The 17,803-nt window shown below is 41.9% G+C and overlaps 2 protein-coding genes and 1 pseudogene across 19 annotated transcripts in view; all 3 read right to left on the bottom strand.

Moving 5' to 3' along the window:
• Positions 1-4,324: 4,324 nt before the first annotated feature.
• On the bottom strand, positions 4,325-5,306 carry Rep15 (RAB15 effector protein). The gene has a single exon (NM_025620.2). The coding sequence runs from the start codon at positions 5,176-5,178 to the stop codon at positions 4,486-4,488; it is 693 nt and encodes a 230-aa protein (NP_079896.1). The 5' UTR covers positions 5,179-5,306; the 3' UTR covers positions 4,325-4,485.
• Positions 5,307-5,817: 511 nt separating this feature from the next.
• Positions 5,818-17,803, bottom strand: part of Ppfibp1 (PTPRF interacting protein, binding protein 1 (liprin beta 1)) — a 145,417-nt gene continuing 133,431 nt past the window's right edge. For 16 of the 18 annotated variants that reach the window (XM_011241625.2, XM_011241624.2, XM_006507098.4 and 13 more), the window contains 9 exons: positions 16,392-16,542; positions 15,586-15,697; positions 15,393-15,481; positions 12,206-12,328; positions 11,563-11,688; positions 10,347-10,535; positions 8,106-8,282; positions 7,695-7,760; positions 5,818-7,529 (listed from right to left, as the gene is read on the bottom strand). In XM_011241625.2, coding sequence (XP_011239927.1) covers positions 7,443-7,529; positions 7,695-7,760; positions 8,106-8,282; positions 10,347-10,535; positions 11,563-11,688; positions 12,206-12,328; positions 15,393-15,481; positions 15,586-15,697; positions 16,392-16,542 — 1,120 coding nt within the window. In that variant the 3' untranslated portion in view covers positions 5,818-7,442. The remainder of the gene's footprint in view (positions 7,530-7,694; positions 7,761-8,105; positions 8,283-10,346; positions 10,536-11,562; positions 11,689-12,205; positions 12,329-15,392; positions 15,482-15,585; positions 15,698-16,391; positions 16,543-17,803) is intronic. The other 2 variants (NM_001170433.1, NM_026221.2) reach the window with 1 other exon arrangement.
• Positions 8,290-10,340, bottom strand: Gm35876 (annotated as a pseudogene).

The raw sequence follows: 17,803 nt of genomic DNA, 5'->3' as shown, positions 1-17,803 counted from the left end.
TCCAAATTAATAAAATCAGAAATGAAGAGGGAGAAATAATAGCAAACTATATCTTAAAATAATTATTCTGTTTGTTGAATATGAACAGTTGAAATATTAAAATCATATTCTACAAACATCATGGAAATATTATTAATAATTTTTCTCACTGTGCTTGAAATTAGCATTTTCTTAATGTTTAACTTAAGAGTTTTTGCTATCTTTTTTTTAAAGATTTATTTATTTTATTTTATTATATGTGAGTACACTGTAGCTGTCTTCAGACACTCCAGAAGAGGGCGTCAGATCTTGTTACAGATGGTTGTGAGCCACCATGTGGTTGCTGGGATTTGAACTCAGGACCTTCAGAAGAGCAGTCGGTGCTCTTAACCACTGAGCCATCTCACCAGACCGAGTTTTTGATATCTTGAAATGTTTAAAATATATTTACTGATAAAATAATTTCTTGCCTAGAAACACTGATAATCTTTTTTTTAAGTAAACTGATTGTTAGACACTGTACACAGATATATAATGCATTTTAAATAGTCTCCTACCATGTCAGGTAGTATTATATAAGGGCATTTGAATATATTTCTTAATGATTTATTTTTACTATTTTATGCTGTTTTACTATGCTTAATCCAAAAGAATATTTTTATGTTGTAAAACAATTTAGTATTCAATATTAGATATAAAATCCTCAGTTAAGGATAATATTAAATATTCATTAATGATATTTTTAGGGTATGAAAGGATATGAATATAAAAGTTGAACAAGTTTTTTATGTATTACTTGATTCTCAAAATACTCAATATTATTAATATGTTTGATGTATACAATGCATTTAAATAATAAAACAATTAAGAAAAAAGGGAAAAAAGAAAGGAAAGGAAAGGAAAGAAAATATGGGTCTCAACCTTGACTGAACACTAAAACCACCTCAAGAGCTTTAAAAACCTATCTCGGCCTCACTCTGAAGTGTTAGCCAATTAATCTAGGTGTCTTTGAGCATTAATTTTTTAAAGCTTTATTTGTGTTTAATTTGTTTATACTTTTTTTTAATTAAGAAAGTCACCCAGATTGTCAGCCTTGGAAGCAAGTACCTTTACCACTGCTCCATGTTGTTTGTTTGTTTGTTTAGAGGGAAGGGATATCCAGAATTCCAGAGGTTGAGGCAGAAAGACTACACTAGACTGCACATTATGTACTGAGATCCTGCCTCAAAAATAACCCAGTACCAACTGAGCCATCTCACTAGCCTTCTTCATACCTTCTCTTTACAGAATCCTTGGAAGTATCTAAAGATGCATTGAAAAGATGCATACATATATTTATTGTACCACCCACCATAAAATAGAAAACCCCCAAGAATGGGGACTTCATTCTTTGTATACTTGGGTTGATAGGGCATAAAACAGGCCTTTGTCCAATAGACATTCAGCAATAATTTGTGAATAAGCCTATCAATTTACATTAAACCTTTCTTTAAAAACAAACAAACAAACAAACAAAACATGCTCATTGGACACAAGGCCAAAGCTGATGTGTATCCTTTTTTTTTTTTTTTTTTTTTTTTGAGACAGGGTGATGAACAGCCTCCACAGTCAGAAAGCAGTCATAGATGCTGCTGCTCTGCTCACTCTCTCTTCCTTATTCAGTCTAAGGCCCCAGCCCATGGGATGGTGCTGCCCATACTCACCGTGGGTCTTCCAAACTCGCAACCACATCCAGAGGTATATTTTCTTAGCAATTTTAAATCCAGCTAAGTTAATAATTTGTGATTAACCATAACAAATACTGTGCCAACCAAGAGGGGAAATGGTGGTCTCTATCAGTATTCCATATTCTTTAATGTTCTTATTATACAGTACTAGTAGATGAACACCTTGTACAAGTGTTAGGCAAGCACTCTACCAGCGCCATATCCTCAGCCCTATCTTTGTTTAAAGTTAAATTGGTAAGTAATCGTGTATATTAATACTTATTTACTACAATATTAAACACTGCATGTCATGCCAATTTCCAGGATAGGACTGTCTTCTCACTCTTCGTTATTCTAACTTCATTAAGGAGAGAGCTTCAGGCTGAATACATGTTTCAAAGATGGAAAAGCAAGGCAAAGAAAGCTGTGTACTCAATTCTTTCTTGCAGCAAGGAGATGCCATAGGGATTACAGAAATTCTTCCCCTGCTTTCTCCAGGACTTGTCTGTGTATTCACATTTGAATCCAAGGCTCAGTGGACAGAAGACAGGAACAGGCTCTTTCTTTAGGCTCTGCCCATACTGAAGTAACATCTATCTCTGTTTTCTGCACATCCTGTGTGCTGGGTAGGGAAGGATGCAGTGGATTTGAGTAAGTGCTCAACACTGAAGACTGGATTTCAGACAGCCAATAGCGGCACTACAAGATAGGTATTGCCATGTTTGTTTTGTTTGCTTTTGAGACTGTATCCCAGGCTAGATATGAATTTATGGGAATTCTCCTGCCTCCAGCCTCCAGAGTGGAAGTACGAATCACACCTTTCCTATTCCCTTACCCTTACCCTTTGAATGGAAAAACTTGGAGGCATTAGGAATCTAGAAGAAATCAAATGGCATATCCCAGAGGTTTAACTAAAGAAAAAGTAGTTGTACAAGATTCTTTAGGGCAGAGGTAAGACAAAGCAAAAGGGATTTCCAAAGTACCCAGTGAAGTGACAATGGCCTGGAGAGGACAGATGGAGTCACAGAGGAGAGCCAATTAGATAGGCACTATTGGTAGTTTACTAGGTATTTGTAACTAGATGCCAGAGCCCTAGAATAGGTTGCAAGGGCTGGGATCAATAGAGGGAGGAACGTACAACTAGAGAAAAACCAGCTCCAGGATAAGTGAGTGGAAATGGGGAAGCATTGGCTTCAGATTTGACCGCATCCCATCCTCAGCAACTGTGACATGTCAGTGGTCTTGTATAGACTCAATGGCCTGCAATGAGCCTTTCTATACAATGAGCCTTTCTAAATAAATGATGTAGAACAGAGAAGTTCCAGTGACACAGATCATAACATCAAATGTACTGCTTACTTTAAAGGCCATCCAGTATGCTACCTGCTACCATCTTGCCTTACAATGTCATCATCCAGCCTTGAAAGAGCCCTAGATTCCCAAACACAGAGAGGATCAAGGCTATGAGAAGCACCCCCCCCCTTTTTTTGAGGGTAGGTATGTAGAGATTTGGTCCATGTTGTTTGAAGACAAGTTCCACTGGGTAGCCCCTGCTAACCCAGAGTTCGACAGGTAACCCGGGTTGGGCTTCAAATTCACGGCCATTTTTCCTCAGCCTCTCCCAGGGCTAGGATTACAGCATTGCACGACCACATCAGCATGGTCCACGTTTCAGCAAGGGTTCCACACTAGGGAACAGGCTAGGAAGGGCAGCACAGAGTGAGAGCAGGAGTGAGGCAGAGACAAACAACAGCCAGCTTCCTCACAGGTGAACATCTTTGTGCTCAAGAGTCAACTCACTTATGTATTGTTGGAAGAGTTGGAGCCATAAGTGGAGACTTGGCTTTTTGTTAACAGCTCATGACTTGGGAATGACACACATCATAGACAAATAGCAACAAATACATACTTCTTTTTTTTTTAAGATTTATTTATTTATTATATATGTAAGTACACTGTAGCTGTCTTCAGACACACCAGAAGAGGGAGTCAGATCTCGTTACGGATGGTTGTGAGCCACCATGTGGTTGCTGGGATTTGAACTCAGGACCTTCGGAAGAGCAGTCGGGTGCTCTTACCTGCTGAGCCATCTCTCCAGCCCCAAATACATACTTCTTAATAGAGCCTCATGTGCAAATTATAATAATATATTTAAAGCACTGGGCCCAACACGAGGTCAGTAAATAGTGGCAATTGCTCTTTATATTGTTAAGTCCCAAGAAGACATTTTAGAAAATATGACCATTGTGTTTGAAAATACATTCCTTACTGCGAATACACATATTTCACCGGTGACTCAGTAACTCATGGTATAGCTAACACCCAGTTGAACCCTATGTTAAATACTTTGAAAGTCCTTTATTTGTGGAGTTGCTGGGAAGAAGCAATTGTGGAGGGAGGGCTCAGAAGGTCAGCAGTGGGAAGTTTTCTTTAGGAGTCCTGAACCAAAACTGACATCCCCACCACACCTCATGAACAGTTGCTCTCCTTACAACAGCAGTAACATTTTAAGCTTGTGACTATGAGATGAGTTCAAAGACAACTTTTTTTTCCAAATCAAACTTTATGTATAATTTATCATTTTCTCTTCCAATTTTTAGTTTTGAATAAACAAAACCCAAAGTAAAATTTCCCAAGACACAGCAACAGCTATTTTTTTTTTCTTTTCTTTTCCGTAACTGGGACACTAGCAAGTTTTAACCCAGGGATCACTTTCAGTCAATGTAGGGGGTGGATAGCCCTGTGTTGGGGATTGTCCTCCTGTTCTGTCTCACAGGCCAGTCACAGCAACATGCCCAGTTTAGAGGATGCGGATGTAAACTCTGCCCATGTCACTCAGCCCATCTCTTTTACTCAGACAGTTCCCTAGCAGCTCTTTGATGGAGATACAGTCCTTTGTTTCCAGCACAAACTGCTCCACAGCCTTTCGTCCTGGCAGCTGGCTCTCCATCATCCCGTTTCTGACACTCTCCAGGACAACGCCTCTGATAGCCTTAGGTTCTCCAGGCACACCGAAGATGATAAACAGACCCAGACAGTCCTCTCCTACCAAGTTACAGAACTCTTGCAGCTTGTCAAATCTGCCTTTTTTCCAAGACTCCTCTCCCCTTGACTCACAGGATTTTGGGTCCGTCAGAGGGAGCGAAGCCATCCTCAGAGTCTGCACTGCCACCTGAAGCCGTATTTGCTTATCAGGTCCCCAGAAGGTCCAAATCCAGTCTGCTCCAAACAGCCAGGCCTGGTGCTTGGTCATCTTGGTGGTGGTGAGCCACTCATCCGCTCCCCTTTCCTGGCAGAAGGTAACGAAGTGGACGAGGAAGACCTCAGTCAGTGAACTCGCTGCAAGGCAGAGTCTGCTCAGCGGATACTCAAACCCGAGGTACTCCTTCAGCTTCTGCGCTGCATGGGAAATAGCCGCACTGACCACCTCACACATGGCAAGAACCTCCTGGCTGTCCTTCGGAGCTACCTGCTGTGAAGCCTTTTGTCCCATTTTCTCACACCCAGTAAATGCTGCTTCTAGCTATTCAGCATGTGAATGTCACCGGGAACTGCCTCTTTCTCATAGATTTTCTTCAGCAAAGCCACATCTGTTAAAGCCACCACCAGCTTCCTAATGCCACAGCTTCCTTGATGTGGCTAGCCATATAGACCCGAGGCTAGACAAACATGTGAGGGAGGGCCCCGTTTGTCAACTGGGTGTGTTGTGCTCACAGATTCCTGATGCTTGCCAAGTGACAAATGACAATTTCACACAAAACACCTGCTCTACTCCAGGTTATGTACAGGCTACATTTGATCTCTTCCTGGATGTGGCTCCTGTTTCTAAAAACTAGTCAAAATAAAACCAGCACGTGAATGTATGGGTTAGACTCCTACATTCTCCAACCAATGTCTCTAAGCTTGTGTCTCTTCTGTTTCCCTTTTTTGACGCATCTGTTCTGACCCTTCCTTCCCCAGGCAGGTTGCTGGCATTTCCTTTTATATGTACTTCTTAAGCAGAGATCTCAATTTGTCTGATTCAAAAAAACTCAATCAAACGTGCAAGTTTACAAACAAAAATCAGTTACTGTTTCCACCAGAAATGAAGACTTTGTTTTTCTGAACAAAGAAACAATGACAAATACACAAGGCAATTATCAATTGACTTTATTTCCTCTCATAAGGTAATGCAAACTTTGCATAATACTTTTGTAAATAAAATATATAATCAAAAGTTTTTAACTTTATCACATATCATCAGTTGTTACATTGTCCTTGATAAAGAATATTTGGCATCTGTAACAGTCTGCTGGTATTTTAACCAGGTTCTAATAACAAACTGAGCTTTCAAATGGTGGTATTTATTCATGTTAAACTAAAACCCCAATACAGGAAGAAGCCAATATTGTCATGAAATCATGAATGGGAGCATGTTAGCATCTGATAATTTAATTAGAAATAACCAGCAGTGTTACAAGGTTCACAATGAACAGCTTTATAACCTGCAGAGCATAAAAACGGCATACTGCTGACATTTGGAAATAGCTATCACCAGATCTATCACTGTAAAGTGACCTGTCCACCTGTCCCCCAGTGTCTAAGCTCCTGTCCAGAACACAGGGGATCTCATTTAGAGTAGCCCTGAATGAAAAGTAGATTGTCTCCAACCCTGCTGAAAACACTCATAGACACATACCACTCAACAGCTGCTTTGTAGCTTTCTATTTTCTTTACAAAAAGCCTTTGGGCCCTGTGTGACAGAAAACATGAGCAACCTGCTGTTGGACAGGATAGCCATTAGAAAATGTTCTACAGCTTTAAAATATTTGGGTTCTGATTGAAATAATACGAAGCCCCATCAGCTGACAGTCTGAGTGTAAGGTACAATCGACATGGCTAGGCAGGACTCCTTAGTTCAACATAATGATGAGTTTAGCAAAGGGAAAAAAAAAGAAACTTAAGATGTAAAGGTTCTGTTTGTTTTTTTTGTTTTTCCAAAGTTATTCTAACAAAAACTTTTCTGATGGGTATATGAGTGCATCCAAAGGCTTCAAGTTGATGTGGTAATACCCTAAAATTCTTCATTATAAAGCAAATGGAGTCAAGATTAAAGTCCAAGCTCCAAACTGCTCAGCAATTTTTGTGGGAGCCAAAGAAGTTTATCAAGTAGAATTTAGCCTGAATGGTAACACTGTTAAAATTCAGCAGTGGAAAAAAAATGGGACTCTGGTATCTTCAGGAATCAGCTGGTATATGATCATTGAAATATTGGGGTTTCTTCGTTTTAATATGATCTTTTGATCCTTGTGTCACAAAATAAAGGTTCTGCTTTCTGTATACTGTATATATACACGTATTTAGAAAAATATATAAAAATAAGACAGTGAGAGGCAAGTGGAGGTGCTGCTGGCATGGTGGCCTTGGATCTGGGGAGCAGCTCTTTCCGCTCAGACGGCTGCAGTGAACACTGATGTGGCCAGATCCTCCCTCCTGGGGATGTGAGCGAAGCACTCTGGTAAACACCCAATCGTAAATGCAACATATGTCACAGACTTTACATTAAATAGAGGCAGAGCAAGCGCACTTCCGTTCACCAGTGTCTTTTTTCTCAGTATCCTCAGAACTGGCACCATTTCCGTGTGACAGTTCTCCTTCTGAGTGAGCAGAAGACCAAACAATAAACAATGCACAACCTGTCACCTGCTGTATTCACTATCCGAGAAACCAAGTTAGAAAATGACATCTGTGCTCCTGGCATTTGCCCAGGTGCTCTGCTCAAACGTTGGAGTCTTCATCTGTGATGCTGGCACTCGGGGAGCGGGCAGCAAAATCCTTAAACATGTCATCTTCCTTTAACATGTGCTGAAAAACAAGGGACATGGAGTTACACAGAGTCCCGAGCTTAGCACATGCCTCCAACATGCAAGGAGGTGTTTGTGGCTTTGGGTGCTGTTAGAATAACATTTGCAACTCACTGCAAACACTCACAGTACACACTTGCTGCACACACTCACTGTACACACTCACCGTGAGATTGTTGATGCCTTCAGAAAATGCACCTATCTGTCTCACCGTCCCTTCTGAATCTTCCATCTGCCATGAACAGACCACAGTGTGACAAGCTCATTTGTACAATTTCAAGAGTACAGATAACTGAATGACAGTCTAAACAGAAAGAATGTACACAGCATCGAATGCAGCAGGAACAAGAGTGACTCCGTGCCTCAGCTTCCCTACTGCGACACTTTTAAGGTCTCAAATCAGCACCAGCAATAAAGTACGTCAGGTGCTGAGGACAGTGCCTGGAAGCGCGCAGCAATTGGCAGCTATTCAGGATACTTTGCTATTTTTACTTTCAGGCACATGAAGACAGCACCCTTCCTCAGTGACAGTGTGCAAGGCTTCCAAGCAGTGTCTGCATGACTGTGGGCACCTTACCTGCTCTAACCGATCCAAATCATCCTCTTCATACAGGCGCATGTCCAAGCCAGGTCTAAACCCCTTCTGGGAGCTACCTGATGCCTGGCCTAGCTCCATCGGACAAACATATTCCTCTCCATCTTCATGTTTCTTCTTCCTCAGATTCCCAAAGTTGCTAAAGGTCAGCTTCTTCGGCTTTAAAAGCAAACAAATACAATAGGATAAAATCCCTATAACAAAGGACTAATTACACCTATAAGATAATTATTCACCTCACCATACAGGGGAAGCAACGTCAATGACCAAATTATCACGGGAAAGCCACAAGCACCCCAGACATAGTATCAGCACACCCAAATATCATAAATTGTCTTGATGTAACTCTCAAAAGGTCAATCTCACCGTTATGCCACAGGCTGGACATGTCAAAATCCTTTGTTAGGATTAGACAGGACTTAATGCAATCGAATTCCTCTCAGGGATGAGCCAAATTTTGCAAAACTATTCAGTCTAAGATCAGTGAAAGCCAGTGGTCCTCACTGGGCCTTTGTGGCATGGGCCTGCCTGCAACTGCAGCTACTCAGTAGCTGAGGCATGAGAGCCACAGGCTTAAATACTGCCTGGGCAGCTTAACAAGAGCATGACTCACAATTAAAAAATAAAATAAAAATAAAAAAATTGAAAAGTGGCAGATTGGGGTGTACCCATCAATTTTAGAGCACTGGATTAATATGGTTAAGAGCCTAGGTTTCATCCCAAGTTGGAGAAGTAGGGAGGGAGGGAGACAGGAAGGGAAGGCAGGTGGTAAAGCTGGGGTTACTTCATTTGCCTGTTCTCCTTAATAGTAGGACTGATGAGTGGAAAAGAATTCACACCCTTGGAGAGAAAGAGTCCACTGATCTTTAGGGGAGAAATGTCATCGTAATCAGTACACAGTCCCCCAGGAGAAGGCTAGGAAGGCAGACAGGGTAAAAACAAAAAGAGCTCAGCATACATTTCTAGGAGAACTCATTAATTGTCTTCATATTAAGGATGTGAAAATAATATACAGATAAGTTGATGTGGGAGTATCTCAAAAGAAGAAAGAGGGAATCTGAATTTGGCACAAGCCTCAAACCTTGGCAAGTAAAAACCACCCACGCTGTAATATATAGCTCAGACCATCTTTGAATTTGCAGTCTTCCTGCCTTAGACTCTTGCATGCTGGATTACAGGCAGGTATCACAACCTCTGGTTTTGACTCTCTTCCTTTTTGAATTAAAGATGGATCTTCATTTAAAATTCTGATCTATTAAATTAGCATTTTCCACCGACCCACAGAGCAACAACCTTCACAATCTCTTGTTCAGGTGTAGCCTTTGTGAGATGTTGGCAGCAGCCCTTGCTGTCTTCTTTGATGCCTGCTTAGCCTTCTTTGCTCCCTTGGCAGCCCTGACAGCCTGCTCTCTCTGAGCATCCTAACTTCTGGTTTCTGATTCTTCTTGGCCTTTACATCCTCAGGTGATGTGCCAACGATGGCCTGCATGAATCTGCATAGCAGATACTTTTCATTTGAATTTTTTCCAATTATCCTCTTTTATGGCTTCTTTTATAGAGGATATACTGGTTTATCTGCAGAGCATTTCTTTTGGAAAGGAATGCTGACTCACATTTTACATTAAGAAACCCGAAAACCTTCCTATGGATCCTGGTGTATTGCTGCCAGTGCCCTGAGTAAATCTTGCACTAGCTGAAACTGCACAGCTCGACCACCATGATGGTAGCTACCCACCGGCTGGAGGAGATTTGGCTCTGTTCTTAAGATTTCTCTGACTTAGAAACCACGGGAGCTAAGGTGTACTCAGGAGCTAAGCCTTCTTGTTGGTCCATTTGCTTGTCAGCAGTCCCGGGGTCAAGCGCAGACCACACGCCTGCAAGGTATATGTTCTCTACTCACTTATTTTCACCCTAACTTCTCCTTTTACCAACGGGAAAAGCAAAAACATTGCAGTGGCAGACTGGACTCACGTCAGAGTCCTCAGCATTGGCAAAATACACTGACAACAGAAGCTGACCACATCTTCTTCGACTCTAATAACACAAATGACTTCAGCAGAAACTTTCAAACATGCAATCCCTTAATTGGGCTTGAAATTTATAGATATGTGTACATACAGATATTTTAAACTCATTAATAAAACTGAGTACATCTTAGAAAGTGGAATAATGGGGCCTTTGCAAACGTCGGACAATGATTAAATGCCAAAATCCTGAACCAACCTTCACTTTGGCAGTGGCTGTTAGCAGTACATAATCCGGTAACTCCATGGCATCTCGCTTCTGGTGCTGGGCCTCTGCACCAATCAGAAGGTTGAAATGGGTCGCCAAATGTCTGCGCAACAAGGTTTTATTTGGTGGAATGTTCAGTAACTGGGCCATAGTTTCTACATTAAAACGAGGCTCAAGAACCTGTAAGAAAAATTGGGATTGGTAAAAAGTATCATAGCTTATACACAGTTGAAATGGAGGTACTTCACACTGCAAAAATCGCTGACATGAGTAATTCCCAATGCCCCAGCCCAGGGTATGGATTTTCTTTTTTCGTTTTTTTAAAAATAATTTTTTTATGTGTAAAAGTGTTTGCCTACGTGTGTGTGTGTGTGTGTGTGTGTGTGTGTACCTTGTGTGTACAGTAGTGCCCATGGAGGCCAGAAGAAGGTCTCGGATGCCATGGAAGAGGAGTTAAAGATTGTTATTGCCACCATGTGGGTACTGAGAACTAAACCCAATTCCTCGAGAGCAACCATGCTTTGGCTGTCTCTCCAGCCTGAACTTTGATTTTTAGTTCACATATCACTGTGCCCGAGAGAGGCATGTGTAACCCAGGCTTCAGGGGATAGCAGCAGCACAGCTCCATTTGGAATGCTGCCTCTGAAAGCAACTGCTCATGGAACACTGGTGTGCAGAAATACTGTCTACACACATGCAGGAGTTTAAGACCAGGATCACATGAGAGACGGCTGGGTGTTACTCAGTGGTGAGGAGCAATAAAAAAGAAATGGGTTTAAGCCTAATTTAAAGAAAGACACTAAAACTGCTCTGCAAGTGAAATCCAGGGAACACCCTGGGACGGTTGGGGTTACCAGGATTATTGAAAACAAATGGATGTACAGTGAGTGTCCTTTGCTGCAATGCTTGGAACCGGTGTTCAGAGTTTGGAATATCAGCATGAAGTGAAATTTAATTTTGGGGGTAGAATCCAAATCCCAACATAGATTCACTTATGTTTCATAGGCACATCATGGTGACTTGATGCAATTCTTCTAGCACACAAAGCTATTCTATCATGGCTGTGTGTAGAATACTCTACTTGTGACATGGAAACAAAAGTTTACAGATTTTAAAGCAATGCAGATTTCAGACCAAGACTGCTCACCCTTTAGACTAAAGGAAACCAACCAACCAAGCAATCAATTTCAAACTGAAAGAGCTTTACCATGAGCCCTCCATGGACACCACTGCCTCTGAGATTGGGGGCATATTCTGCCAAGTCCACAGAGCGAAGCCACTCCATCACACGATGATTGGTCCACTGCTGAACCTCAGATGGGGTGATGCTATTCTGTGGAAACAAACAGATACTGTACACTTTAGGTGTTGATGATAGGACCCTTGATACTGAACCTGCACACGCAGTCTAACAGGCCTGGCCCATGGAGCATACTATCCGGTGTCCTGTGAAGTGTTCAAAGGAAAGGCCAAATAAGTGTTTGCTAATTTGACTGCTCTTTGAAAGAACATGTACCACAGATTCGAGCTTTCTTACGAAGCAGTAAGAAAAGGTAAAGGAAATATTTACAGTGACATTTTACTCCGTGGATTGAGGTGGCAGGAAAAAGTATAGTCTGTGAACAGGAGGAAGCAAGAGTAAGCAGAAAACAACGTTTGGCTTCAATTACACAGTGGAAGCTTTATGGGTACAAAAGGCAGGGACGTAGGAAAGTCCACAAGTCAGTGACTCTGGATCTGAGCTCTGAGGAAACCAGCTCTTTCTACACTTTCCAAGAGAAAATGGCTCCAAGTTTTCCACACATGGACTGCCCCGTTCACATGTGCAAGCTTCTTATCGGAGATGCTACCTCATCAGACGGCCGCCTCCTTAGACAGTTTGGCTCAAAGTTATTGATCCTCAGCACTTGGATGGCCCTTTTGATACTGAGATGGTGCAGCACACTGACAACCTTCAGGGACAGTAGGTCATCCTGCAAAGGAGAAACAGGAGCTCACTGTGCTGGCCCACAGCAGGGGGGAGGGGGCGCCCTGGAGAATCTTACAACTCTGCCATGAGAGTGCAATCACTCTGCTTGTGACTTCAGTTTTCATTTCATAACAGAACTCCTTTTCTGTTCTCAACAAATCCCTCTCTAGAACCTCAAATTTATATTGTTCCCCCAAATCTAACAAGTCTTTATCACTTGTCTAGGTGTTCTGATAGAATAGTATCATCAGGTCCCGCCCCGCCTGAAGGTCAGCGGCCAAGCTGCTTTCCGTGGTTTCAGCACACTTCTGTCAGCTTTCCTGGCCTGCAAAGTCCCCTGATTAGGATTACTGCTTCACCTAGCAGACTTGGTGACCAATGTTGAAAACAATTATGTCCCTCAGTATAAGGGTTTGGGTAATAGTAAAAGAGAGAAGAAATGGAGACTTCTGTTTCAACACATCACCAATAAATGTCTTCAAGGAAACACTGGGCAGTCTGAGGGTACCGGGAGCAATTTCAACCATGCCCCACACACCTAAACAAATATCTCAGCGGTAAGTGATGTCAGGGCAGTGCCGAGAGAAATCTTATCAACACACCCAGAAAATAAGCAGAGGCTGCCCATGCAGGTACATAGCACACTGTGACTGATAACATATTTCTTGGGGAAAAAAATAAATAAAAGAGATTAAGTTTCTATAAAAATATTTTTAAGAGTAAAAAAAATAGTAGTTTATTCTTGGGGCTAACAAGCAAATATTATTTCCTAATTTTTTTGCAGGATTAGCTTATTAAAATTAGCGTCTTACAATACATTAGAAAAAGCAATTAACATTTTGATCTAAGACTGAGATACTCATTCCAAACACTTCAGTATAGGCTACTTTCATTTAATTAAAGTCTATCAGATTAAGAAACATCTAAATGTGTACTGTTTCCAATATAAATAAAATGTTAATTACTTCTGAAATATATTTGAAAGATTTCTTTTTTACAAGGATTACTTTCATTTGAAACCCTTTTTAAGTCTGGGCATTCTGGCGCACGCCTTTAATCCCAGCAATAGGGCAGCAGAGACAGGCAGATCTCTGTGAGTTTGAGGCCAGCCTGGGCTATATAGAGAGTTCCAGGACAGCCAGAGCTACACAGTGAGATCTTATTTTTTAAAAATAGCAAATAAATAAACACATGGTTTATTTTAAAATGATTTTAGACTTAGGGGCTTCTAGACAGTGTAGAATTCTGTGTTTCATAGTTTCTCCTGATATTCACATCTTATGAAACTATGGCACACATCAAAATTAAGAAACACAAATAAAATTAGTATAGACTCTATTCAGCTTTTGCCAATTTTAAGGCTTATTGTTTTCATTAGTTCATGTGTATGGTGTGTGTGGAGGAAAACACACACACACCAAGCTCTGTTCTCCTCTCCTCTTCTTCCTCCTCCTCTTCTTCTTCCTCTCTTCCCCTCTGTCTGTCTGTCTGTCTTCCCCCCATGCACCAAGTTCACACATATGTACAAAGCTCTCTCTCACACAATCACAAACATCAAGCTCTTCTCACTCTCATATACACACACATATCAAGCTCACATGTACACCATTCTCACTCCCCCCCTCACACACACACACACACACACACACACACACACACACACACACACACACAGAGGTCAGGGGACAACTCTGTGGCCCCAGTCCTCACCTTCCACCTTGGCATGGGTCACAGGAATAGAACTCATGCTGTCAAGCTAGCAAGGCAAGCACTTTTATCTGTTTGGCCATCTCACTGGCTCCCAAACTGTTTTTTTACTTCCTGTTTTTTGCCAGTTTCCTACTAAGATCCTTTTTCTGTTCCTGGAGCCAACCCAGGGAACCAGATCCTAACAGGGACTTTCCTTTTAGGAATCACAGGTCACTCTTTCCAGTGTCACTCCATGTCTTTCAGGCATGCAGGTCTTACAAGTGCTTCCTGTGACTTTTGAGTTGAGGTTGCTCACATTCCCTCGGGACATCTGACCCCATGGACGTGGGCAGAAGCAGGTCAAATGTCACTGTATTTGTCCCAGGTGGAATAGTGCGCTATGCAAAGAAGGACCTGGAACCAGCCTAGGTTCAAATTCTCTATGGCTTCCTGCTACTTAGTAACCATGGACAACTGGTTACATTCCCCAACTTCTCAGCTCCTTGTCTCTTAGTCTCAAGAATGGAGATGTAATAGTATTAAAGGGTTACTGAGAATCCATAAATGTGGTTCTTAAAAAAGACAGCGGCTATAAACTATGCCAAGCTCATTATGGTCACTCATGCAAGGTTACATGATGTCCCCGCCAAGCTTGCAAGTACTTTGGCTCAATGATAAAAGAATACAAATCCCATGAACTCAGCTCCAAGTTCCTTTCACAATGAAAAAAAAAATATGGAATTAGCAGGTTAAACTTTCCCCTTACTTAACAAAGAAAACACCTATGGGGCTCCCTACCTGACAACGTGTTCTTTAAATAAAAGGATCTTCTATAAAACATTAATCACACTGTGGAATCCAGAACAAGGCTCTCCTGGCAGCCATCTCCCCTGCTGTTATACATAAGGAACAGTCTTCCTACGGTCTTCCTACGCTGGCTGGAAGCCTGAAAACACCCAGTAGAGAAGGGAGCAGTGCAGGTTCAGCCTCCCGCCTCCTCTAACCCCGCAGCCCCTGCCCTCGGGACTGATGTGAAGAGGATTTCAGGGAGCAGCCGTGCGAAGGAAGGCAAGGGAGGAGGCTGGTCCTTGTGCACACCAGGGCAAACTAGAGCTTCGTAACTCTGGAACGCGTGATGTAGAAATGACCAGGGCTTCAACCCTTTCTATCTAGTAGCAATTCTGTGACAGAACTCACACACCATAAAAACGCAAACATCCACGTGTACACTTCAGAACTCACCTTGTTGACTACCTCAGTCCTCTAGATAGCTTAGGCTAAATATAGTTTTGCCTGGCTTAAGTTTCTAATTATCTCAGAGCTGTACCAACTGTTACAACATCACTTCACAGGAAACACCCCAACAGAGATCTACTAACCACAGTCATGTAGTGCAGCATTCGACCGTCCACCCGCCCTTCATCAAACTGGGTCTTGTACTGAGGGAGGCCAATATCATCCAGCCATCCTAAAGGAGAAAAGCCAGTGCCGTTATCAAGCTATGAACTTGCCTAACTGTCAAGGAGAAAATATGACAATGTTTATTCTTCTTCATGCATAAAGGCCTCTTACTAGTAACCCAGTTGAAGTCTAGCTTCCCATAGTTGGTTTCTTCTTCAGATCCCAGGGCCTGCAGGGCCAGCTGGAGCTTCTTACGATGCAGTGAATGCTTGATGCCAAGTTCCTGAAACAATAAACAGAGCCTTAGAATTTTGTCCATCAGGGTTGGATCCACCAGCAAAGAACCCTCCACCAGGAAGCTTCCCTTCAAGACCAGCCCTGCATTGAGTTAGAACACTACCTCAGGCTAATAACCCAGTCTATATTGAATTATAGTATGAACCTCAGGCCAGGACAGCATTGCTGAAGAAAAGGCCCAAGTCTACCACAATGGGCTCAGTGGGATGTTAGACACTGCCTAAATAAATTCATTTTATTTGTAAGAAAGAAACTGTTGAATGCATAATGGGATTTGACTTCTATTTTGTGTACAGTGTTTGAGAATTACAACATAAAATATATAAAGTATTCCTTTGTGAAGTTGAATTGCATATATTATATTAAAAAGATATGTCAATGTGTGTTTACAAAATGAGTGAGATGTATGAACTGTATCCATTTTATGAAGTCTATTCACTATAGCACCTATATAATTACATAAGCTAATGCTTTTCATTACGGGTTCCACTCAGCCGGCTCTGTTTCAGGATGATAAAGGATCAATACTACATCAAGACTCTGGCTGAGGGTAGGTGTTGCTGGGGATTGAACCTTGGGCTCTCACACGTCAGACAAGCGCACTACCCCTGAGCTGCATTTCCAGCTATACATGCGCACCCCCCTCTTCTTATTACGTACAGGAGAATGGGAACAGTTACCTTCTCCAGATCCTGCTGAGAAGCCTGCAAAAGGGTCTGGCCAGATATAATCCAGTGCTTGCCAGAACTCAGGTAGGACCCCAAGCCTTGCTCTGCCAGCCAGCTACACACCTGCTCCTTGGTCCATTTGGCAAATGGCATATCCAGGTCACTGTAGGAAATGAGAAACAGCCCAGTCTTGCAGCGTATAGTCAGTACTGAGCAACTGTGCATACAATCAATATGGAAATTCCCTGGCAACAAACATTTAACCAAGAAAAACCTAATTTTCAGTTCGAGATTGGAAAGTTACTTTCTAAAATCCCTGTTTTCAATTCAAAAGAAATTGTGGAAGAACCAACAGGAGTTACTGAGAACACTTTCTACAGAAAAACACCAAGATGAGCTATGTGCGGATCAGCTGCACTCAGAGCCGTTGTACAACTGCTCCACTAAAGACCCTACAGTCTTTAGTGGCCTCCCAGGAGATCTACTGCAGCCAGGGCAACAGATCAGCATCTTCTCTGCCTCTGTGAAGAGCCCCCAGTTGGAAGGCCCCACAGGTGGTCTGCTACAGCCAAGGCTGCTGGCCTACCAGGAGACCTAAAGCAACCCAGTTAACTTACATAACTATGTAAGTTATGTTTTCCACATTCAAAAAAAAACTATCCCAAGAGCTGACTCCCAAACTGAAAATACTGCTTGGCAGAAAGAAATTCAAGCGCACTATGAACTCATTTCAGCAGAATTATGGTTTCTCTCTAGCAGAGAATCACTGAGGAGATAATGTGCCCCTGCTAAGTACAGGAAGGAACACTCCAAGTGAAGTTTCTATTTTCTTTTTCTTACACAGCTTTGCTGCTTGAAAAAATTTTCAAAGTGACATGGCTAAGTTTTTAAAAAATATTAATTTACATTGTGTGTGCATGACAAAAACTTTTTTTTAATAGCACAAGGGAGTTCTTTATTGTACTTAAGGAGACATATGGCAAGTGGGAACATCTGTTATCTGAAGGCCAAAGGGAACTTCTTGATGAAACCCATGTCCAGGGCTCCACCTGTGTGGGAGTCTGTGTTCCCAGCTGATTACTCTTTAAAAGGCTCTGCATTCAACACCTTGTTCTGTAAGTTTGCCAACCCCGCCCTCTTATGCTCAGGAGGTCAGTATGGTTAGCTCCAAACCCACCTAGGTTTTAATAAAGCACAAGGAAAGTTCTTGGACTCCTAGTGAGTGAAACATAGCTTTTTTCCCCAACTAGTATGACAAGGCTTTTATTAATTCGGTCGAACAATGTATGGTCTTGATAAGCTCAGGAATTCTGATACAATGTGTCTTTATGCACTTTCAAAGGCTCTATCAAATTGCTAATGTCTATTGATCAGTTGTTACTAGACAGATATCAACTCAGTCCTCACAATCACCTTTAAGGATA

This window comes from Mus musculus, chromosome 6 (genome assembly GCF_000001635.26).
Source record: "Mus musculus strain C57BL/6J chromosome 6, GRCm38.p6 C57BL/6J".
Lineage (NCBI taxonomy): Eukaryota > Metazoa > Chordata > Mammalia > Rodentia > Muridae > Mus > Mus musculus.
The sequence above is the reverse complement of the archived record's forward strand: the minus strand, read 5'-3'. Positions and strand labels throughout refer to the sequence as shown.